This window comes from Arachis ipaensis, chromosome B5, assembly GCF_059453495.1.
Source record: "Arachis ipaensis isolate K30076 ecotype BB chromosome B5, ASM5945349v1, whole genome shotgun sequence".
NCBI lineage: Eukaryota > Viridiplantae > Streptophyta > Magnoliopsida > Fabales > Fabaceae > Arachis > Arachis ipaensis.
This window is the reverse complement of record NC_142440.1, coordinates 15,935,667-15,961,166: the sequence shown is the minus strand read 5'-3', so window position 1 is coordinate 15,961,166 and position 25,500 is coordinate 15,935,667. Positions and strand designations below refer to the sequence as shown.

The 25,500-nt window shown below is 32.1% G+C and overlaps 2 protein-coding genes across 12 annotated transcripts; both read left to right on the top strand.

Annotated features, from left to right (window-relative positions):
• The first annotated feature begins 1,722 nt into the window (after positions 1 to 1,722).
• LOC107643075 (Polynucleotidyl transferase, ribonuclease H-like superfamily protein) lies at positions 1,723 to 4,927 on the top strand. Of its 11 annotated transcripts, none has more exons than XR_015883470.1 (9): positions 1,723 to 2,050; positions 2,372 to 2,524; positions 2,611 to 2,668; positions 2,848 to 2,916; positions 3,008 to 3,103; positions 3,181 to 3,273; positions 3,624 to 3,689; positions 3,846 to 3,891; positions 4,422 to 4,927. XR_015883470.1 is itself a non-coding variant. In XM_021123138.2 (9 exons), exons 2-8 carry the CDS (start codon positions 2,382 to 2,384, stop codon positions 3,847 to 3,849), a joined length of 510 nt encoding a protein of 169 aa, XP_020978797.1. In that variant the 5' UTR covers positions 1,769 to 2,050; positions 2,176 to 2,381; the 3' UTR covers positions 3,850 to 3,891; positions 4,422 to 4,927. The 11 variants fall into 11 exon arrangements, 4 of the variants coding, with proteins under 4 accessions (XP_020978797.1, XP_020978792.1, XP_020978793.1 ...); XR_002362443.2 differs by having other exon boundaries at positions 1,769 to 2,050; positions 2,176 to 2,524; positions 3,850 to 3,891; XR_002362442.2 differs by having other exon boundaries at positions 1,769 to 2,050; positions 2,176 to 2,524.
• Positions 4,928 to 6,094: 1,167 nt separating this feature from the next.
• LOC107643074 (AT hook motif DNA-binding family protein) lies at positions 6,095 to 9,336 on the top strand. The gene is made up of 5 exons (XM_016346626.3): positions 6,095 to 7,326; positions 7,877 to 7,944; positions 8,309 to 8,440; positions 8,559 to 8,717; positions 8,853 to 9,336. The coding sequence occupies exons 1-5, from the start codon at positions 6,780 to 6,782 to the stop codon at positions 9,093 to 9,095; spliced, it is 1,149 nt and encodes a 382-aa protein (XP_016202112.1). The 5' UTR covers positions 6,095 to 6,779; the 3' UTR covers positions 9,096 to 9,336.
• Positions 9,337 to 25,500: the final 16,164 nt, after the last annotated feature.

The window sequence follows — 25,500 nt, the reverse complement described above, 5'->3', positions numbered from 1 at the left end:
ACATTCATCCACCATGAATACAAACAAGTACCAATTGACAATGATGATAAAACTGTCTTCTTAAAACCCTCCCAAGTTTCCTTCTTCTTTGGTCCCAAAAGAGATTGATGCATTGCGCTGCCTCCTCCCTCGTCACCTTGCTCAATCGTCGACTACATTCGTTATCCTCACTGCATGCTTGTGGCGTTGTCGTACAGTTGCACTACAATGGAACCCTAATAAGAAGGTTCGATTGATGTACGCTATCAACGCCCGTTTTGAAAATAACAAGCCAAAAAATCATGACAATTTATGGAACTAGAAATTAAATTAGACATTTCATCAAACAAATTATGCACATTAAAAAAATCCACAAATTTAGAGTATGGGTAACAAATTTTTGTTAAAGTAATCAATATTTTCCTACTTCTAATTCCAGCTCCTAGCAATGGACAGAGTAGAGAGTTTGCATTGCTCAAAGAGGAAAGCTTCACGGCACTGCAACAAAGAGCTTGCACCTTGTCAGAAAATGGTAAAAATAGCGAACAACCTTGACGAACACGAATAGGGCTTCACAATGTGCAGCTTCAATCCTCTAACAAATAAGCAAAATAGGGTTTAAGAAAGTGAAGGGATTATGGAATATTATAATTTGGACAGTGATATTTTTAATATTGCACAGTTTAAGTGAGATTTAGGTGATAATTGATTTTGAAATCAGACCAAAGTAGGTCTGATTTGTAAATGGGAGTAAAATGAGAATTGGAATTCTCACCGGAATTCAACTTCATGTTTTTTTTTTTCTATTCCAAAGCAAGGAATAGAATTCAATTCATCTATGATTTCAAATCAGATGCATTCCAAACAGGCTGCAATGTTACATTTTTTTTCTTCTTCTTCTTTTTTCTTATTTCTTTCTTTCTTTTAGTTGAATAAATATAAATTCATGCTCCTCCAATTTAATTTTACAGCATTATATGTTTTTTCTTCTTTTTGGTTTGATTTTTTTTTGTTTTCATTCTTGTTAAAAGAGTTAAACAAAAAGATTCTTTAGAAAAAATAAAATAAAATAAGAAAAAACTTGAAAGAGTAAAATAACAAGAAAAAATGAATAAGAAAAAGAACAAGAAGAAGAAGAAGATTGTGATGATGATGATGAAAAAAAGAAGCAGCAGAAGATGAAGGAGAAAGAAGAGAAAGAGTTATACAGAACTTATAAGTACAAATCCATCGAAAATTCATAAATAATACACATAAATGTCTTAGTTTTATACCAAAATTTTCTGTAAATACACAAAAATATTTTCTTTGATGCAAAACTCGTACATTATATTTAATTCAAACCATCAACGATGAATAGCAATTTTCACAAACAAAAATAACATTATTCACCTATCAAATCATAAACTACTAACGAAAATATTAACTAGAATCGAACCACAACTCAGCCACTTGATTGGATTCAAAATAATAAATTAATAATCCATTTCGCTCTGGTTCAATTAACAATCTGAACTTGAATCATTTATTATATTTAATAATGAGATAACTGTTCAAAACTGATTTCAAAACTTGATTTAAAAAACGTAGAAAACGAAAAAAATCGCAAAAACCTAAAAACGAGAACACAGAAAATAAACAAAGAAAAACACAAAAATAAAAGAGAACGTAAATCGAAAATGTCAAAAAAATTCAAAAAGAAAAACAAAATCCTTTGGAAAAAAAGGCAGTTATATATTATTTGGTGTTGGTTTTCTTGGTCATTAATTATTTCTGGGTTGTTTTGGTGTTGACTTATGGGTTATGAATCTGTTTAATCCACTATTGATGTGGGCTCATATAACACAACATGTGTATGCATAACCCAAAAAAAAAAAAAAAGAAAAGAAAAGAAATAATATGAGTATGACTCGTTATTACAACGATGGAACCCCTCTTCTTCGTGCAGTCGTGCTCTACCGTTCAATCCCAGGCCGCCACCGCGCACCACCCATCCTGCCGCAACGCTCCCCACGTCTGGCCTCTCACCGCATCTCGTGCTCTCATCTCTCAGCCTTCCAAGTTTCAGCAGGTAAACCTTTATGTATTTTTTTGGGGTAAGAAACCTTGGTTATAACTTTAAAACCCCATTGTTGTTATTATTGGTTAATGAAAATAAGCATATAATGATTATGATATATGTCGATGCAATTACAGGGTTTCCATATCCTGGAGAAACCACCCGTGTTATATATTTTGTTGCTTTGTTGTGTAAATTGTAAACATATACTGTAGTTATATATAATATCCTGTGATTATGATTATCTTTTCTATAGAATATCAGTGTTTAGGGTTTTAGACTTTAGTTGCTGTAATCTCCAATCCCAAATGAAAAGCAGCACTATGTTGTTAGATGAGATGAAATGAGGCAGGTGAAGGCGCTTCAGCTGTTTCATGATTTGGTGAACAAGAATGAACCAGCTCGGTTGCTTGGTTTGGATGTCGGTGATAAATACGTTGGTCTTGCTCTTTCCGACTTCCAGAACAAGATTGCTTCGCCCTTTAGGTCCCTTTTTTAACTCTCCTTTTCCTTTTCTTATTTATAAGATATTGATTTTGATACTATTTTCTGTATGTTCTTCAATGCCACAGTGTTCTGGTCAGGAAGAAATCAAATATTGATTTAATGGCTTCCGATTTCGAGACTCTAGTGAGCTTCTTCTCTTCCTCTCTCTCTTTTCCATTCAATTCAATTCAATTTATATCTTTTTTGTGTTCTGTGTTGTAAATATGATTTGTCGAGGTTGCTGCTTTTGAATTCAATGGTTCAAGCGGAAAATGAAAAAATCAATATCATCCTTGACAGTTTTACTATTTGTTGTTTTGCAGATCTCTAAATATTCATTGAAGGGCTTTGTTGTTGGCCTCCCTTTCAGCTGTCACCGTGTTTCTACTGATGTCTGTTTCTATCTTTAACCATCGCTATACTATGTATTATGTATTATAATTATTTCCCCCCTTTACTAATGGATTTCCTGTTTTTTATTAGGCTGGACAAGTGAAGGTCTTCATTGATGCCCTTTCTAGAACTAAAAAACTTCAAGGTCTGAAATATACTTATTGGAACGAGTCTTTCACGTCAAAGGTGAGCTCCACGAGTGCAACTCTGAAACTAGTGGATAGAAATCTGGTGTTGAGTCTCATATATCCCATTTTTTGCAGAATGTTGAATTGCTCTTAAGGCCTTTGAACTTGAATAATGCAGTTCATTCCAAGACTATGCTCGACAAATTTGCTGCTGTAGGGATACTCCAGGTAGGTTCTTTGGGTTCTTCATCTTTGACGTAATCTATTATTTTGTTGTTGTGACTTATGACTCCTAACGGAAAAGGTAATTTTATTCAGCATTCGCAATTCATTTACAACTGCAATCCTATTGATGTATACATTATTTGCTTCTGAAGTTGGCAAAGGTTTGTTCGTTCTAAGAAATTCATCATACGTAATATAACGTATTTACATATTTTTTTAAATATTATTTTGCCTTTTGAAAACTTTCACTTTTTCATGGAGTCAATTGAAGATAGCTTTTTGTATTCTGTCTTGTATGTTGATCGAATTAATCGGGTTCAGTTTATATACATTCATATGTTGGTGTTTTCTAGGGGTACCTGGATTATGTTAACAGAAAAATGAAGTTAATTGAAACAGAGTAAGACTCTAATAATGGTGTAAGTTCTCAAGTATCCTAGTCTTTTCTTTTGCATGATTGTTGCCTCTCAAAACTAGTTGCTTACTTTGTACTTCTTTTCTTTTCCTTTTTAATTTACTGTTTCAGTGTGTTTGTTGGATTCTCACAATTTGATGAATTAGGTCTCTTTCTGCAGGTAGGCATGAGCCAGATATCACATGTAGAAAACTGTTGTTGTAAAGGTAGGTTTTTGGCTACAATAATGAATCTTAATTTTTTTTTTTTTTTCTGTATTTGTATTCTTAATCTATGAGTGAAATGAAATTAATCATGTCATCATCGAGTCTACTGAGGTTGTTAGCTTTCAACCTTGATGAAAACTGAAAGGATTAAGTGGGAGTTCATAAATACTACAATATTATTTGATAAAGAGTTTCAGTATTGTATTTTACAAGTTCTTCAGCTTTATGAATCCAGTAGTTAGATATGTTAGAAACATCTATTAATGATCTAATAATTTATTTATAGACTTTTTATCCAAAGAATAAAGAATCCATGTAGAATGCACAGTTAGATGGATTATGGAATTGAAGATGTAAACAATGATATATTACTTTGGGACTTCATCAGTGTTTTATGTTACTGGTTGATCAATAGGTAGAACTTGTAAGTTTGGTCATTCTTATGATTCTCTTGTGGCATCATGGATATTTTGGAATGTCGGTCACGTTTTAACATTGATAACTGGATTTTTTTGGTGATTGAATTGAAGGTGTAAGCACCAAAGTAGGGGAAGGAAAAATTGGCTTCACAGAAGATCAAACGTGCGACATCAACTCCAGCAAATTTTAAACCTTTTAAAGTTGAACGGCAAGCTTGTTGTGATTGACTCTATTCAATTTATTTCTTGGAGATTAGCAGAGAAATTATTAAGAAAAAGCAGAGAAAGTAGAAAAAAGACTTGGTCTCAGCAATTTGACTGCCCCACCAAATAGACTACAACCAATTTCTTTGGAAAGCAAGCATCAAATTATTTCATTAACATACTTTTACTTTTTTTTTTTTTTGGGAATTTGATTATGACGAAAAGTGACTCAGGAAATTGTTTTCTCAAGCCAAGCTCCATACTTGTACCTTGCTCTTTGTAGGTATTACTTGGTAAGTACCATGTTAATTCTTCGAGCTTGCACATGCTGGAAGTTTTGGAGAAACTTTGGATTGCGTTTCTTTTCTGTTATAGATTCTATAAAATATTTAGTATTTGTGTTTGTTTTCACATTTCGATTATCCAAGAAAAGTCTATTCAGTATCAATGATACCATTATCAACACAAACATTTGAAAAATGATCTCATCTATTCACTTGTGTCATTTCACAACTTTTATATAAGAAGTCTTGTTTTGTGAAATGGGGTTGTCGGGTGGTATTCTAAGAGATTGACTACGTGTAAAGAGACAACGGATTAAAATAATATTATGGTAGTTCATAATTGTCTTTAGTCTCCTAGTTTATTGGACTATTTTCAATTTGATTTATTTTCATTTTGTTTTTACTAGTCTTTTCCTCTCACATCATCGAATCAAGTTGATTAAAATTATATCATTTTTTAATACAGGATTTTTTATGGTGTGTAGTTGTTGCCTTGTTTTCTGGAAACTTGTTAAGGTTATTTCTGATATACATGTTTTATAAAATATACATTTAAAAAACTTTAAAGAAATTATAATGATATATCGTGTCTTGAGAGTATTTATTAGAAAATTTCATTACTTAGAAATAAAGATGCATTGAAGTGAGGCAATAAAGTGAGAAAGCGTGAAATTAAACCTGACAAATGACAATATCGCTTTAAAGAATACAAAGACTAAAATTAGATTTGCTTTTGGTCCGAAAATAAATAAGTTTTTTTCCTACTATCCAAAAAAAAAAAAAAAAAGGTTTTTTTCCTTTCTCTCTTTGATGGGATCAAGTGGGTTAACACTAGAAACTGAAACATCCTCCAAGGTCTAAAACGAAAGGGTTCACTGCCCTAACCTAACAATTGGCAATCTGAAAAAGACATCTTGGGGGGTTTGGTACTGTTGTAGGGCCCCACTCTGTCCTTCCAACTCAATCCCACTATTCCCTCTTCGTATTAGTTTTTCCTTTTTCCTTTTTCCCCTTTTTCTTTTATTGTTAAGTTTCTTATTCTTTTTTATTTTTTTATTTTTCACCATTTTTGGTCAGATGTTGTTCAGATAACAAAAAGCCTCTTTCTTTTCATTCAACATGCAGCATAGCATAGGCCTATCCCTTTCACACGCACTCTCCTCTCTAATTCAAATCAAAAGCTCTCTTTTCCTTAACCCAAAAAATAAAAAAATAATAAAAAAGGATCTCTTTTTTTCCAAAGAAAACAATAATAATAATTACAATAATAATAATAATAAAGTTTAAATTCAATTTGTTTTCCTCCTCAAGTCCCAAGTGAAGTCCCACTCTTTGTCTTTTCTTCCCTTGCTTTTTCCCTTTTCCACCTCCTGCACCCCTCTGTCAAAACCCTAGATTTGAAAATCTAGGGTTTTTATTTTTTCTTAATGTGTTACAGTCATAATTTCGGAACTGCCAGCTTGCTACTCTCGCTTCTCTCTCCTCAATCCAAGCCCTTGATTTTTCTACATTTCTCCGCTCACTAAAAATCTGCCATGCGCCTTCAATGGTGACTCTGCTTCAGCTCTTAAGCCACTTCCTTTTTCCTTTCTCTTCTTTTTCTTTTTCTTTTTCTTTCACACACTCTCTCCCTCACTCTTTCTACTAGCGCATTCGTATTTCATCCTTTTGATGCTTCCTGTATCTTCGCTTAAGTAACCTGGCATTCACTTAAACAAATATCAGAACCTTGTCAATTGGAAAATAGTTAGATCCCGTTCTCTTCTTTTGTTGTTTTCCGATTAAAGATCCATCCTTTTTCGAACATTTTGAAGCTTTTTTGTTCTTGACCACGCTCTTAAACCTCGTTTTGGTATTTTCGTCTGGGTAATTTAGCTGTTGAATAGATTCTAGTTTTGAAGAGGATCTCTACATTAACTTAGATACCCTAAAAGCAAGCTGCATTAATAACAAATCATACAACTTTTTTTGTGGTAAATGCATGGATGGGCGAGAAGCAATGTCATTCTCTGGCGGCTCTGCCTCATTCTACATACATAGAGGAGGTGGAGGAGGAGGAGGAGGAGGTGTTGGTGGTTCTCGAACACCAACACAGCCACAACCCGGAGGCTTCCAAGGACCTCCTGGGTTCCGGGCTCTCTCAAACGTTAGAGGTGCTGGTGGCCCTGGTCCTGCTGCTTCTGCATTCTCACCAGAGCCTCAGCATCCTAATTTTGGCCATGGAATCAGCATAGGTTCCTCCTCCCCTGGTGGAGGTGCTGGTGCTGGTTCTGGTGCTGGTGCTGGTGCTGGTGGAGGTGGAGGTGGAGGAGGTGGTGGTGGAGGTGGTAGTGGTGCACCTCCTTCGTCTTCAGGGGAGCCTGTAAAGAAGAAAAGAGGGAGGCCAAGAAAGTATGGTCCTGGTGGACCTGTTTCTTTGAGGCTCTCTGCCACTGCTAATTCCTCTCCTGGCTCCGGTACTCCCTTGGAAAAGAAGCGGCGCGGACGCCCCCCTGGAAGTGGAAGGAAGCAACAGCTAGCTTCTCTAGGTATACTTAGCTTTAGCATTATCGTTTATTGTTTGATTACTTTGTTCTATTTGATGTATAAAGTGGTATGTGGCTGGCTATTTGCTTAATGTAGATGCAGATAACTATGTGAATATCTGGTTAATTTCCTGTGACTTATTTTAAATTTTCCTTTATTTGCTGTCATTATAATCTACTGAATGAAAAGGGTGGATGCGTGGCCTTTCATTTCATACCAATAGTTTTTCATTTATAGACACATTGTAGTTTATATGGTTGGATTGTTTTTCCATCTATTGTGGTTACTAGTATTGTGTAATTTGATTCCTCTTGATATCATTTCTTGGTAGCCATGAATAACCGAACATAATGTTTGTCTTAGAAGAACCATGAAAATCTGGCCAGTGGCTTTTGCGCTTTTTCCTTCCGTTTTGTGTGTAGCTCTTTTAAATGATAAGCCATGTGGGGTTAACAAACTTATTATTATCTGCTATGCTTGGAAGTGTTTTATCTAAAAAATTTGCTTTGAAAATGTGTTATTTGACATTCTTGTGTATGTTTTGTTTTCTAGGTGAATGGATGAATAGTTCTGCAGGGATGGCCTTCTCACCTCATGTTATAAGTGTTGAACCTGGGGAGGTAGTTATGTTCTTCCATATCATTAGATATTTTGTTTTTGATGCACTTTTTTATCTAGTATTATCTTTTTTTTTTTCCTCCCTTTTTTGACCTAAATACATTGCTTTATGTATTTAAACATGATGGATATCTTGCCCCAAAAACAGATCAATGCTGAATGCATTGGGTGTTGATTAGGTTTGTTCGTCTGGGATCTCTAACAGTTTATTTGTCTAGTATTAACATTATTTGCATTGCATTAGATATGTCTTCACTTAATGGAAGCCACTAATTGAATTGTCAGCTTTCAAATAATAATCATAGTTTGCCTTATTGTTGTACATGAAAACATGGTTTCTCTAGTGATAGAATTTCTCTGTTTCAGGACATTGTAGCAAAGTTATTGTCATTTGCACAGCAGAGACCAAGGGCTGTATGCATCATGTCTGGTACTGGGATAGTTTCTTCAGTCACTATGCGTCAACCTGCTTCTAATACTGTCAGTGTTACTTATGAGGTAAATGAATTAAACTACTCTACAAGCATCATCATGCCTTTTGTTTTGTCTGTATCCCCCTTTGATGATTCTTATGATGCATTAGTAAGCTTATGTCATGTTATTTTCCCGTTCTCAGGGACGATTTCAAATTTTATGCTTGTCTGGTTCTTATTTGGTTGCGGACGATGGTGGAGCTCGTAGTAGAACAGGCGGCATCAGTGTTTCCCTTTCTAGTCCTGAGGGGCATGTTATTGGTGGTGGCGTTGCTGTGCTTATTGCCGCAACCCCAGTGCAGGTATATAAAACCTATCACAATCTAGGGGCCATTCTTATTCTTGTTGCATGCTCATTCATGTTATGATAGAACCATAAGAATGCATCATTCCTTGCATATGTTATGCTTCAGAAACTGAGACATTGCTTGGTGCAGGTGGTAGTATGCAGTTTTGTATACGGTGGCAGCTCTAAGGCAAAGCCTAAGCAAGTGACAAGCACAAAAGATAGTGGTTCGGAGCCTCAAAGTAGCGACAAGTTAGCTTCTCCGGCAAGTGCACCTCCTCCTAATCAAAACTACAACTCATCTTCATCCGCGGTAGCCATTTGGCCTGGTTCGCAGCCGGCTGATCTTAAAAGTGCACATCCACACACTGGTATTGACCTGACTCGTGGATGAACACATTTTTATTATGGAAGAGATGTTGCAGTTTTGTATATAAATCTCTCTGTTGTAAATCAACTTGATTGTGAGCATTTGTAACTATGCTTATGCTTGTTTTCCCTCTCACTGGGTAACAAGATGGCACTAACATAATGCTGTAACAAATGGCGGTGGATAATTTCTGGGGTTAGTTTAACAATCTTGACTTGTTCAAAAATTTCTGCTGAAATTAATTTCAGAACACAATTAGGCTCTCTGGTGTTGGTGTGTTGTGATTATTTTTTGGGTGTCTAGAACGGATATAAGTTGGTAATTGTTTCAACACGATGGAAAGAAATCAGAGTATAGAAAGGAAGTATTAAAAATTTTAGTTGGATTCATCTAGTAAAAGAAAATTCATTCGATTAAATCAGCTTGTTCCCATTTGAATCATAATAACATGATTATGGTTATTAGGTTTATGAATTTTCTTTTCAGGTTTGTTCGAGGGTTTGTTAAGGAGTTTGTTTTTGGAGGAGGAAAAAAAGGTTTTATAAGATTCCATTGAGCTCACAAGTTTTTTATTATTTGGAAAACAAAAACTAAAACCCTCAAATCCTTTTGTTTCAAGCCATGGCTAGTGAAGTTCGTTAGGTAGGTAGTTTTTTGCCTTGGATTCGATTCTCACTTGTAAACAAAAAAAATTATTTATTTTAAAGTTTTTTAAAATTAAATATTATTTTTTGTTTAATTTAATTTATATTTTAATATAAACTTGTTTGATGTTTTCATTTATTTTAATTTTGTGAATAGAAAAATCTTTAAAAAATTAGTTGACATGAATTCTAAAAAGTACATATTAAGATTATTATAATATTTTTATTTTTAAATTTTAATAAGTATATAAAATTATACAATTTTCATAAAAAAAATTAATTTATAATTTTAGCATGTATCTGCTAACTCAGAAAGAAAGCTCTTATTTCTATCTTCTTACAAAGTTTTCTCTTTCTTTTTTCATTTTTTTTTTGAAAACCTGCTTATCCATATTTGCGTTTATACTTTAATAATTAAAGGAAATAAATATTGTCACTTTTATTTTGATAATGCTATTTTTTTTATAAAATTACAAAGCAAAAAAATCATATGAGAAGTTGTATTATAAAAATAGGAGTGGTATTATTATTTTTATAATTAAATTATTATTTTCTTATGGTTCTAATTTCTAATTTTTTTTTTTAAAAACGAAGAATTTATTGGTTTTATTTATTAGTAACATTTAATAGAGAATTTAATGAATGGCGACGAAATCTTTAAAATCACACAAGTCAATTCAAAGTGCAATGTTTGTACTTTGTAGATCATTACGACAACTCAGTTGAGCACTTGCATACAGTAGGCGAGTAGGAGGAATTATTAAACTTATTATGGATGAGTTCCTCTGAAGAAAATTGTACATCAATAATTGGAATTGGAAATCTAGAAATTTTACGGGTAGATTTACAAAATAAGCATTACATAGATTATTAGTTAATTCATTATATTATTTAGTTCAATCATAATATATATATTGGCGGAATAAAAAAATTTTATACGAGGGGACCAAATTAGATTTTTTTTTCTGTTGTAAAATAAAAAAAAATGATTAATTCTCATAACAAATTATTCTCCCATTATATATTGAAATCTATTTTTTGTAGAGGTTATAACAAGTTTGCCCTACGATCGGCAAATTTGTAGATATTGGAACAAATTCAGCCACATCAGCGACAAACTCTATAAAGTCATTAAAGTTCGAACTCTATAAAGTCGAGTAAATCCCCAAAATGGTCCTTCAGATTGGCCCATGCACCAATGTTGTCCCTCAGTTTCTAAATGCTCTAAATGCACCCTCCAATTTGAGCTCCGTGCGAAATCCTGGTCCTTCCACCCAATTTCGGCATGACTCAGCAGCCGGAGCGCTGAGCTGGCAGTTCCACCACCTCTACGTGGGCTTCATCACCCTCCACCATCACCATCGTTCCTCCTCTCCTCCCAACGGAGCCACTACCCTTCTCTCTTCTTCCAATCCTCCTTTCCTTTCTCCCTTCCTCAAGCATTGCAACCCTTTCCTTCTCTCAGTTCACCAGCCTTCAGATCACTACCTCAGAACCACTGCCGCAACCCTTTCTCTTTTCTTCTTCCTCTCTTCTTTTCTCTTCTTCCTCAAGCTTGGAGAATATTTCCATACACTTTCAGCAACAATCAGAATCCAACAAACTAAATTAACCTATCATAACCACCTAAAATCAATTAAAACAGATAATTAAACTAAACTAAGCCTAAAACTGGTGAAAATTAAAACTAAATTCTAAATAAACCTAAACTAATAGGGGAAGTTGGAGGTGGTCAGACAGAGAAAGAAGACAAACCGAAACATGAGGAAGGAGAGGAGGGTTAGTCATCATGGGTGATGGAAATGACAAGGAGAAGCAGACGAGGGGAGGACACCGGCAGAGTAGTGGTTGCAGCGGCTATTGCGGTAGCAGTAGTTCGGTGATGAGGAACAAAGATGAAGGTACCCGGCTCTTTAGCTGAGAAGAGGAAATGGGGGAGGAAGATGTGGCGGCACTGGGTAAAGACTGGAGGTGATGGTGGTGGCGATGGAGATGCTGGAAGCTGCGATAGGACTAGGGTTCGGTGCGTGGAAGAGGGTGATGAAGATGGCAGATTGGCGGCGACAGTAAGCTCGGGCCCGGCAGAAGTGGTTCGCCAGGAAAAAAGCTCGACAACTCTGGACCTGATGGGGAAGGAGAGGATAGAGGGAGGAGGTTGGACGCGGTAGTCGCAGATGGTGGAGGCTATGGTGGCTCGCGGTGGTGGTTCAGCCTTAGGCCAATGGAAAGAGCTACAATGCTTGAGGAAGGGAGAAAGGGAAAGGAAGATTGGAAGAAGAGAGAAGGGTAATGGCTCCAATTGGAGGAACAATGGTGATGGTGGAGGGTGATGAAGCCCACGTGGAGGTGGTGGAACTGCCAGCTCAGCGCTTCGACTGCTGAGTCATGCCGGAATTGGGTGGAAGGACCAGGATTTCGCACGGAGCTCAAATTGGAGGGTACATTTAGAGCATTTAGAAACTGAGGGACAACATTGGTGCACGGGCCCAATCTGGAGGACTATTTTGGAGATTTACTCCTATAAAGTCATTGAAGTTCGTCCATAAATTCGACAAATTTTAAGGGTATGTTTAGCAAAAGTATTACAAGAGAAGAAGTAATCAATTTTTGGTTTGACAAACTTTTGATCCATAAACGCAGAAGTAATTTTACTTTCAAAATCACGTTTACAAGAAGCTATAATTTTGAGTTTTTGCGTTTCACCAACAGACTTTTAGCCATCAATACTCCATGTTTATTTATCTTTTACTAACTTTATCCTTTATGCATGTTATTATATTATTTCTGGAATTCGTATTATTTTTGTTTACATGAACTTTTTTTCTATTATTTATTATTTTTATTTTTTATTAATTATTTATTTGATATTATACACTTTTATAATTGCAATTTTTTATATTATTTTTATTATCTTTTTATAATATGATTTATTGATTCTATTAGGTAAAGTAAATTAAACAAAAAATTAATAATAAATAATAATAATAATAATAATAATAATAATAATAATAATAATAATAATAATAATAAATTATAGCATATTAAAAAAGAGTATTAAGAGTACTAAAAATATACTATATAAAAAATATCATAAAATTTTTTTTATTTATTTCAATTACTACCAAGATAAATATTTAATTTTTTTTATTATTCTTAGTACTCTCTAAAATTTATATTTTGTTAGTTTTAATTAAAAATATATTTTGCCAATTTTTATATATTATTTTTATTTTAGTGTATAAATATTAATTTTATTATAGAATTAATTAATAAGATCTATTCAAATATCTAAATTAAAATGATAAGATAATATACAAAAGTTATTTAAGTTGGTGTCTATTTTAGTAATTTTTTTATCTACAAGTGATTTTGAATAGTATAATCCAAACAACATTTATTTTACTATAATTCATTTTGATGCAAAGATTACCAAACATAAATCACTTTAACACAAACCTATTTTTCATCAAAATCAAGTTTGCAAAATCAATTTTATTCAAACTCCCGTTTGTAAACTGTAATCCAAACACACACTAAAAAATTTACCCAATTACATAAAGACATAATCCTTCTTCTTTTTTCTCACAATTAGAAATAACTTTTAATATTTATTCTCCTTTTCTCTCATCTCACATCAACTTTTAAATAAGTTTTATAAACTATTTTTACAAGTTATTTTTTTCATATATAATTTATTTAATGTTATTTATTTAAATTCAGAGTAGATATTTTGTAGAAACTAATGTTAAGTATTAATATAGAAATAATTATTTAGGGTTAATTATTTAAAAATGTAGAGATAATTATTTAGAGTTAATTATTTAAAAATTAGTGTTAAGTACTAGACATATTTTATTAATTATTTAAATTTGTTATGTAAATTTAATATGTTTTAATTTTTATTTTTTTAGTTTTAATTATTTAGAGTTATTGATATTAATTATTTAAGTATTTAGAATCATTGTTAGTTGTAAAATAGTTGAAGTTATTGATATTAATTTTTAAATGTTTTATTTTAGCTACTTTGATAGAGTAAAACTTGTTAGACTATGAGAACAATTTTTATAGCTTAGATCAGGTAAAGCATATTGCTAGCAGACTTAGACAATTGGTATAACATCTAAGTTATGTCTTTAATGAATATAAAATTTATATTATTTTAAACATGAATTTGACATAAAAAAAAAAAATTTAGCCTAATAGGGTGTTATGGACGCAACGAAATTTACTGGCAAGACCTAACGAGCGTACTAGGATATATCTCAGACGTGCTGATTTTGAGCATGTAGCCTACATGATTCAGTAGGACCATGGTTGGGCTTTAGTTTGGGTTTCACACTTTTTACCTACCCTATTGAAAAATAACCATCACCCTACATGATATGGCATATCAATTAGATCTTAATATTGATGGAGATCCTATTAATGACTGTATTGGTGGATGAGAGCATTTCTACGATAGATGTTTCATGGAGGATCTGTGTCAGCAGCTACTAGGACATGTATACCATGTCCTACCACAGACAGGCGCAAAATAAATGAACTTTCAACTTATCGTGGTTCAGAGATACTGGATGTTGGGATTTGGAAGAAGATGCAACGGAGAAGCGATTACTGCAGTACACCCGAGGGTACATAGTGTAGATCTTAGGGGACATCTTGTTTCCATATGTGTCCGACTCCCGCATTCAGATGGCTACCTCTTTTATAGGATCTGGACTGCTGTGACTAGCTATCTTGGGGTTCAGTTGTGCTTGGATGGTTGTACCGTCACGTGTGCCATACCACCGATTATAGTCAACAAAACTTAGGTAGACGTGGGAGTTGCTTTTGTCTTGGGCATATCATAACATTTGTAGTTGTCGACCTAACAAATTTGAGCAGTGGCTTTTTTTTATAGAGGTATTATATGCATTTAAAAAATTATGTTTCATTCTCATGTAAGTTAATGTTTATGGTTGTATAAATTTTAATATATCATTATATTATAGGTGTATGTGTGTCACAAGTCGTGAAATGACACTGTGCAAACCAGGCTTCGGTCTTGGAGACAGATTCTGAACAACATTGGGATTTATAATATATCTAATTAGTTGCATTTTTAGTTAAATATCTTTGTGTTGTGCTTCGATTTTATTTTACTCTTATCTTAATATTGAGTGTATTGTCTTAGCAATGTGTACAAGTCGACTGGACTCCATATATTGACTCACATATCCAGAACATGGTTCCATCAAGGGTAGTACAGGCTGAACCCTCATATGTTTTCATGTGTCCACTATTGTGCTTTGCGATTGTGGGGTGGCATCAGATGGATCCTGTTGTCAGGCAATTCGGTGGTTTGCAGCACATTCCTATGATGCCACTTAACATTGAGGAGCTACATAGACATGATAGTAGACTTGGTAGAGTCGAGTGGTACCCTGATTATTTAAGAAACTGGTACGAGATGTGGGAGGCTCAGTTGAACAATTGCATCTTTATACATCACGCATTTGATCTGTGCCCATCATAGGAATATCTATGATGGTACTTTTGATAGGCACATCTAGTCTTGGTAGGATTAGGTGATCGGCTGGATGTTGTGGTTGGAGACATTCCTGGGAATCTACCAGTTGACGACCCACTTGCTCCATAGTTGCATAAGCCGGAAAATGGCAAACTCCCACAAGTGTGACCATGAAGAGGGAGACGGGACAGAGCGCATCTTAGGCGCGAGGCTAGTGCGGCTCACCAGTCATTCTCTCATTGGCCTACAAAGAGTAAAGGAGTATACAGTTGTTGAGTTGCAGATAGTAAAGGAAGTTGCAAGATGTGACAGATAGTAGAGGAACCATCCCTGTGGATTATTTGACACTCAGACCACCACATCTGACACAGTCATCAAATTTCGAGCTTAGTCATCAGGGGCAGGCATTAGAGGTAGACCTCAATCATCAATGGAAGATTCGTTTTGATCCTATATTTAGCCAGAAGGATTTGTCTACTTCACAATCTTATCATCCCGAGCTCCAAACACAAGATCTCGACACTCAGACTGGGTTTATACTAGATTGGATTAAGATTTTTCTCGACCCATCCACCGATGTCATGGGTTGTCAGGGAGCTACGTCTAGGGATAGCTAACCACACTATATAGAGCTGTTTTGCATAGATGCATGCCTCTCCACCACCTTCAGCCTATGTCCCACGACACATTAATGATTCATCCAAGTGAGTGCTATCAAGGAGATAAATGGTTTGCAATGCTTGAAAGCCTCTACACAAGGAGGAAACGTAAAAAATGTCTGACGAAACATAGCACTGTTATTATCACCTTGTGTTACAAGTTGCATCAAGTACCTAAATCACCATAGTTGTTGGAACATATTAAAATACAAGAAACCATATGTAACTGAATGCAATACAATAAATCTTACCGGATAAGTACATTTGTATTGCGAATAACCACCTAGGAGGTTCGTTGTACACTTCCTTCCAATCTCCATATATCCTGGTAATAATTTTCTACTTTGCAAGCCAAACTTTTTTATAAGACGTTTTGTAATCAAAGGTGATTCTCAAAGATCCTTGAAGAACTCTTATACTAATCGTTTGATCTATTTTGACCATTTTGAATATGTGTTAAGCTACCACCTTCGAGTTCAGCCTTCCATGGTCTAGCCTAATGATGTTTGCATGCAAGAATGAGGGTCGTTGTATCTCCTTACCTCCTATTTTTTCTACTTTGGCAATAGAAAAGGCATATGCTCTATTGATAAACCGACCCAAACTTAGTACATTGTACACTATACTTCAACTTGTCACTCTCTAATATCTTATATTCTATAGCCCTCCTGATGTTATACATTTTAATTGCCATAATGACTTCTTTTTTGTTTTCAAATTGTTACCCAATCTCAAACTCATTCGTTAGATCATCTTTGAGGCCTCCCTGACCAAAAGACCAATCTCGATTCATTGACTCGAGGTTCAACATGAAAAAGTGAATGGGATGATTGTACAGTTTGAAAATAGCAGACTATGTCAGCGTGACTTATGAGACTGTGAAGTTATTTATCTCTTCATCCTCCTCATTTGGTATATCCACAAGTTCATTCTCTACTACTTCACCATCGAACACATGGTTAATTTTAGAAGAATCCATCATTAGATCTCTGATCGCAGAACTATTATGGATTTTAAAATCTGCCAACATCCCATCATTGTAACCTTCAGGATTTGACTCTCCTTGACTCCCCTTAGGTGGCATGTTCAGATTGTTCTAGGTGCCCCATTTGCGGGGTTCTCATCATCAACTTCTAAAGAAGTCCTCCCACACAGGTCGACCAACAGATGGTCATTTGAAAAATGATTGTGCCAACCCGTGATTAGACATATCTCTTTGTCATCATGTATTCTGAAGGTTCTGAATGTCCTAGAAAAAGAGGGTTGAATCTATGGCCTTTTTTAATTTTTGTACACTTTAACTTCAAACTGGATTTAAATCAGTGTTGTTATTGAGTCTATAATGTTGATTATGCAGGAGACAATTTGATTTTGTCTCTTGACAAATGATCAATAACAAAGCAAACAAGTTCCTTTCAACAAGCTACAGTGGTTGCACAAACATAGAATTGCTATGTTGATTTTTCTTCTTTTTCAACCTTTGATTTGATTTTTGCTTTTGGCACCGGCATTTGACTTTTTCTTCTTTTTTTTTTCTTTTTAATGTTGAGACTTGGTGATCACCTTTTTTATTTTGATAAAACCCTAATCTGAACATACCTTTTTGCTTGTGAAACTTTTCATCCTTGATTTACAGTTAGTCACGTAGGTTACAATCCGAAGAGAGAAGAGTGTTTGATTAGAGTGTTGGGTACATTAGATATGGGACAGAGAAGAGAATAAGTGCTGGCTCTTGGGAATTTTGGACCTATTTAACATATTTTAATTTTCTGCACACTGAATACATACATCAACCATACTTTTGGACTTTTAACCCAAAACTATAATGTTAATCATCATCAAATTATTGTTTTTTATTTTCTCAAATTCAACATATTTGATACCTAGATAAAAAAAATATATTAGAAGTGATAATGAGTTAATGACATATTAAAATAATAAAAAGTATCATCTATGAAAAATAAGATAATAATAAAGTAATTAAATACACGATGTGAACAACATAATACATTTTTTTAAATAAAAGTGTTGTCTACCTCTATCGAATATATATAATAAATTTTCTCACTTTCTTTGCGTGGTATTGACCAATGACATGTACTACAAAATTTTTTATCGTTATTAGATCCCTCACTTCAATTGACAAGTATACAAAAATTGATTGAACATAACCAAATACAGCAGATCCATTTTGATCAAACACAAATTTTTTATCATAATAAATTGATTACAATGGTATCAAGGACGAAGTTATATACTAGGGAGGAGAGGCAATGGCCCTAAAAAAATATTTTCTTTATAAAAAAACAAAAAAGAAGAGTGGTCCTCCAAGTTAAAAATGTATGACCTCCTCCACTTAATCAGACTTTATGGATTTAGTTTGGACCATGGACTTAATTTGAGCCATGAACTAATTGTAGTTTTAAATTAAAAAAAAAAACGTAATAAATCATTTATTATATGATGTATTTTTAAATTGAATCAAAAATAAAAAATATGTTCTTTTTTTTCTCTTTCTTAATGTCACTCTTTGAGTCTTTAACAAAAAAAAAAAGTCACTCACTTATTCTTCTCTTTTCTTTTGTCTTTGTAAATTATTTTTTTATAAATCTTACTTTAATTCCTTCCGTATTAATATGTCCCTCTTTTTTTTATTTGGCTTGTAAATTGTAATTATTATTTATTAATTTTTCAAGTTCTAATTTTTTTGCCGACACTGGAGATACAACAATGTTCATACTGTAAAAAGATATATAGTCTTTATCATTGAAAAATAACGAGCAATGAGAGTTTTAAAGGTTATACTATTATCATAAATTTTTATCAAAATATATTAATGAATATCAATATATATTAAAATTCAAAGTTTGTTATTTTTTAAAAAGTTTAATTGATAACTTTAGCCTTCGATCTTAAGTTTAAGTATTTGTTTAGCCTATAATTTTATAATAATAATTTAAGTTTTTAAAAAAATTTGAAGATGATAATTATACAATTATAATATTAACTTAGCATATCTTTTCTAAATTTTTTCTTTCATTATTAATTGTTTGTGACATTGATATTATTAATTTGTAAAAAATAAAATTAATTAAATTTTGTTAAGTTGTATAATATTTATTTATGTATATTCTCAATTGTAGGATTTTAGTTGAATTATGGGTAAGATGAAAATAATAGACTCTTTTTTAAAAAGACTAGCCAAAAGAGTGAAGATGTTTCTAATATTGTTACATCAATAACCAACTTCTTTAACACTTGAGGTATCAAACGTCAATACTTTAGATCCTCAACAAGATAGTTCAAAGTCAAAGTGCCCACGACTTAATCTTGAACAAATGGAAGTATGTCATTTGGTAAGAGATACGAGAATTCGACCAATAATTTGAAAGTTTCATCTAAGTAAAAGAGATGAAATTCATCGAGCTTATCTTAAAGCTGGAACGAATCAACAAATACTTGACAATTATCCATTCTCGAGCGATACAAGTCATGTCGTCGTTTTCAAGCTTCTTGGTTTGAATTATACCCTTCATGGTTAGAGTATTTTATTGAAGATGATGTTGTATATTATTTACCATGCTACCTATTTGCTAAGGAATCTTCAATCAATACAGGTTCAAATGCCTTCTTTAAAAACGACTTCAAGAATTGGAAGAAGGTAAATAGTGGAAAGGATTGTCCTCTTTTAAATCATATTGACAAATGTCCTCGTTCGTTCCATCACAAGGTAACAAAATCATGTGATGATTTGATGAAGCAATCACAACATGTTGATACACTTATGAAGCGACAACATAAAAAAAAAATTGAGAATAATCGACGTAGACTTGGAGCATCTATTGATTGTATTAGATGGTTACCTTTTCAAGGTTGTGCTTATAGGGGCATGATGAAAGTTTGAGTTCATATAATCGAGGTAATTTTATTGAATTGTTAAAAATTTTTGGGATCTAACAATAATAGTGTTCAAAAGCTTGTTTTGGAAAATGTTCCTAAATTTGCTAAATATACTTCAAGTGATTTTCAGAAGGAAATTCTACATGTTCTTGCTACAATGGTGAGAAATTTAATTAAAAAAGATATTGGAGATGCCAAGTTTTGTATTATTATTGATGAAACTCGTGATGAATCTAAAAAAGAACAAATGGCTATAGTTTTGAGATTTGTTGATATGGATGGTTTTGTTCATGAACGCTTCTTTGATCTTGTACATGTTAGTGATACTAGTGCCTTGACTTTGAAAAAAGAATTAGTGTCTATACTTTCTATTTATAATCTCCAAATTGAAAACATTCGAGGTCAGGGGTATGATGGTGCTAGCAATATGTGAGGGAAATGGAATGGTTTATAAGCTTTATTTTTTATTGATTGCCAACAAGCATATTATGTCCATTGTTTTGCTCATAAATTGCAGTTAGCACCGTCGGCTGCTTAAAGAAAAGTACTTCAAATTCATGAATTTTTCACACAATTAACTGCTATTGTCAATATTGTTGGTGCATCTTTCAAACGACATGATCAACTACAAAAAGCTCAAGAAATTGAAAATGCAAAATTGATTGCCAATAATGATCTAGAAATAGGCCAATGTGCAAATTAAGTAGGTACTTTGCAAAGAGTTGGAGATACAAGATGCAGTTCTCACCTTTATTCTATTTGTAGCTTGATCAAAATGTTTACAACTATTCATACCGTTTTTAATAACGCTAGATTCATATTCACGCGATGCACAGAATGATAAATTAATTATAGTATGAAATATGTTTTAATAAGTATTATATTATTTAAAAATTAATTAAAATATACAAATTAATATTAAATTTGATATGTTTTTTATTTAAAATATTTTATAATACAAAAAATTTTTATATTGAAGTTATACAAAGCTATATCTTTATTGTTGTTTTTATTTTCGCATTTGTTTTAATTGACAGACTTAGTCTTTTTATGTGGTGTTTGTCCTCCTTTTTTAATTTTCGGTTGTTGTTAGACTTGTCTCTTTTTTCGTATATTCTTATGAAAACATATTCTTTCTAAACTGTTAACTTGTATACATTTTCTATTATCTAAACTGTTCTTCATGTGAAGATGTGTCTTAGATTCGTTTACTTTTTCTTCTCTTTAATCTCTTGATTGGTATGTCATCTATATCTGACGATATTAGTGTTGGTGAAGTAAGTTCCTATAATCAATGAAGAATATAAATGATATTTTTAATAAATAATTTTTTTGTAGTATTACCTATTAGATTTGTTGTAATAGGGATCGAGTTTCAGTATTTTTTTGTTGGGACAAATATCTTGATAACATTTGAGAGTCTTTTTAAAAGTTAAAATCATTTACTTTGACTTCTAATATAAGTGTGATGTTGTATAAATTCTTTAATTGAGATAGTGCTTTAATGCCATTGGAGACTTGGAGTGTAATTAGATTTAAAATAGTTATGTCTAATATTTTTTTTTTATCAAATAGCACAAAAATTATTGTAGTACTTTGATTTGCAACCTTTAATATAATTTTGAATATGCAGTAACGATTGAGTTAGTAATTTATAATTTTATGAAAATTGTTATGATAAATATAATTTGAATTTGTAATAATTTTTATGTTATTGCACGAAAACTTTTTTTTTTTTGTATTTTTGTAGATTTTTCTTTGACATCTATTTATTTTTCTTCTCTTAGTACATACAGGTTTTTAATGACGTTTATAATAGTAAGAATAAAATTTTTTAGAATATTTATTATCTTCTGTATATATATTGAATACGTTATTTTTAATAAGAATAATTTAAATAGTATAAAGTAAAAATATTTGTTAATATTTTTTTAACACACTCTATCAAACAATGTTTCAAGTGATACAAACTCAAAATAGTATTGAAAAATGATCAAAATTAATTCTTTGATTTAAATAGCATATTGAAATAAGTATAATTATAAGAATCTTAAAATATAATTATATGTAAATTATTACAAAAACTTAAAAAATTATAAATAGTAAAAGGTATAAGAGTATTTTTTCGTAAATTTATTTTAAAAATATAATAAATATTTTTATTTTGTATCTAATTATCTAATAGAATCATTTATAAGTAGACAAACTCTTCTTCATTTGTTAGTGTAAATATTTTTTATAGACGAATTACGAATTATGAAATGAGGTAATAGTGATAAAAGTCTTATGTATGATAGATATATAAGTAGGTCAAATATGATAGAATTTGAATATTCTGTAATTTAAAATTTATTATGATCATATTATTATTACGATACTTTTAATATAAATATTTATTATATTTAATTAATGTTTCATATTTTTATTGAATAATAATATGTAATAAATTAATTAATTATACATGGGAGTTATAGTTTTAATTTTTTTTAATATTTTACTAAAAATTAATTGGTTAATTTCTAAGATTTTGTTAAGTAATCAAAATAGATGATGTGACATCATTACAAGAAGAAACATGGCTTAGATCCAATGTACAAAGAGTTCGTATCAACTTTTATATAATAAGAATGGATGGATGAATTATTGAAGATGGTATAACTTATGCTCAAAGAGGTGAGGCTTATGGTGTCAACAAAGTGCTATCTTCGTTTGAATTTGTTTTTGCATTATATTTGATAAAGAAAATTATGGGAATTACTAATATTTTGTGCTAAGTATTACAACAAAATTCCAAGATATTTTGAATGCAATGTACGTTGTTTCCACATCAAAACTACTTCTTTAACATTGAAAGATAAAGGTTGGTGCAATTTACTTGAGACTGTTAAGAAGTTTTGTAAGAAGCATGAAATTGACATCCCTGAAATGAGTACATAGTACACGGTTGAAAGAGGTCGATCTCGTCAACCAAAGATAACAGTTGAGCATCATTATTAAGCAGATGTGTTTTTTACTCACTCTCAAATACAAGAGTTAAATAGTAGATTCAATGAGAAAACCATGGAGCTTTTGACTTTAAGTACTGCTTTAGATCCTAAAGACAATTTTAAGTTGTTTAATATTCAGAATATATGTAAGTTAACTGAAAAGTTCTATCCTTAATATTTTTCTAATCATGAGAGAATTCTTTTAAATGCTCAATTGCAATATTATGTATTTGATATACCAAATCATTTAAAAGATGTCTGGACACTTTGAGTTATGTCAAAGATTGAAAGAAACAGAAAAATCAAGACTTAGAAGTAAAATGACAGATGAATTTTTTGCAAATAATTTAGTCATTTACATTGAGAAAGAAATTGCAGATTTATGTAAGTTATAAATTTTAATTCATTTCAACTCTAGTAATATTGTTATTGATTTTTTCATTGCATAAATTATAGTTGTGATTTAAATTATTTAAATAAAGCATAGATATATGTTGTTAATATTTTTTTTTTATAATTTTGCATGAAACATCTAAAAAGAAATTGAATAATATTTGTATATTTTAAATGAAACAACCTATCTTTACAATATTTTAAGGTTAATTTTAAGATATTTGTGTTTAATTATTTTGATATACGTCAAGAAAAATATCTTCTAAGAAATAAGTTTAAGTCTTAATTATTATTTTAAATTAATTTTTTATATATTTTTAATTATTTTTTATTAAAATAAAAATTCAAAAAAAAAAAATCTTGGCCCCTTGTTAAATATTACCTAGTTTCGCCTTTGAATGGTATTTCAAATATTTTAAATGATAAGAATCAAAATAAAAAGAAGTAGAATGAGAGATAAATACAAAGATAAATGAAGAACACTCGTTGACTATCATTTATAGAATGTATTTTGTGTTAAGGGAGGAGGACAAGTTCGCCTAAAAGATAGGCAAATCTTAGGCATTGCAACGAGTTTGCCGCTAACCTAGACAAACTTCTGTAAATTTTAAAAAATTTGCCGATGTGTGGGTGAACTTCAGCATATTTCCATTAGTTTGCCTATGTCATGTGTGAACTTATAAAAATTGAGTTAAACTCCAAATTAGTCCCTGAGATTGGCGTCGTGCACTAAAATCGTCCCTGAGATTCTAATTGTACCAATTACATCTCTGAGATTGAAAAAAGTGCACCATATTAGTCCCTGACCTATTTTCCATTAACGACGTGATGACATGGCATGATGACGTGGACTGTAAGTGACACATATCACTTCATGATTTGGCCACGTGTAATGGTATGATGATGTGGTGACCAGTGACACGTGGCATGCTGACGTGGATGGTTGTGCCACGTGTCACAATATTATTTGGCCACGTGTCCGTTTGTGCCACGTGTCGCAACAGTATTCGTCCACGTGTCATCCATTATGTCATCGTTGTATATGCATCGAATTAGTCCCTCACTTTGCATTAAGTGACTCATTTTAGTCCCTAAAATTGAATGTCGTGCACCAAACTAGTCATTTCACCAGATTTTTCTCATTTTTTCTATAAATTCAAAATTCTCAATATTTTTGAATACGTTAATTTTAATTCTATTTTTTCACATGTTCTTCAAATAAAAGTGTTTTTATAAAATATTTTTTCTCTTGCAAATACCCTAACCGCCGACTTAGAGTTGACGTGAAGGCTTTTCAAACACCTTCACTACCATCTCCGACATCTTTCAATACTTTTATAAAATATTTTTTTTCTTGCGGATACCCCTAATAACTGCCGTCTTGGAGTTGACGTGAAGGCATTTCAAGCTTCCCTCGTTACCATCTCCGACCTCTTTCGTCTAGACTGCAGAGGTCAAAGATAGTAGTGAGGGTGCTTGAAGTGCTTTCAATCTAGCTCATTTACACATAACGAAAACTTGTATTTCATAAGAAAAAAATGTTTATTTTAATTATTAATTTATTGTTAAAAACACATATTTTTTTTATAAAAAAATGTGTCTAATCAATCATATAATTATTTTTTTATAATAACATACTTATATATTACAAAATTTACCAATGTTAAATTATTAAAAAAATTATATAATTAAAACTAAAAAGTAAAATCTAAAAAATTTTTATGAAAGCACTTGTATTTAAACGATATATGAAAAAATAGAATTGAAATTAGTGTATCCAAGATATTAAAATTTTAAATTTAAAAAAAAGGAGAAAAAATTGGTGAAGGGACTAGTTTGGTGCACGACATTCAATTTCAGGGACTAAAATGAGTCATTTAATGCAAAGTGAGGGACTAATTTAGTGCATATACAACGATGACATAATGGATGACACATGGACGAATACTGTTGCGATACGTGACACAAACGGACACGTGGCCAAATAACATTGTGACACGTGGCACAACTATCCACGTCAGCATGCCACGTGTCACTGGTCACCACATCATCATACCATTATACGTGGCCAAATCATGAAGTGATACGTGTCACTTACAGTCCACGTTATCATGACATGTCATCACGTCGTTAATAGAAAATAGGTCAGGGAAGTATATGCTGCATTTTTTCAATCTCAGGGACGTAATTGGTGCAATTGGAATCTCAAGAACGATTTTAGTGTATGACGTCAATCTCAGGACTATTTTAGAGTTTAACTCTAAAAATTATCAAAAAAAAAATTGAATTCCGAAATATAATGACAGAATAATTTGTTATGGAAATTGATGTTTTTTA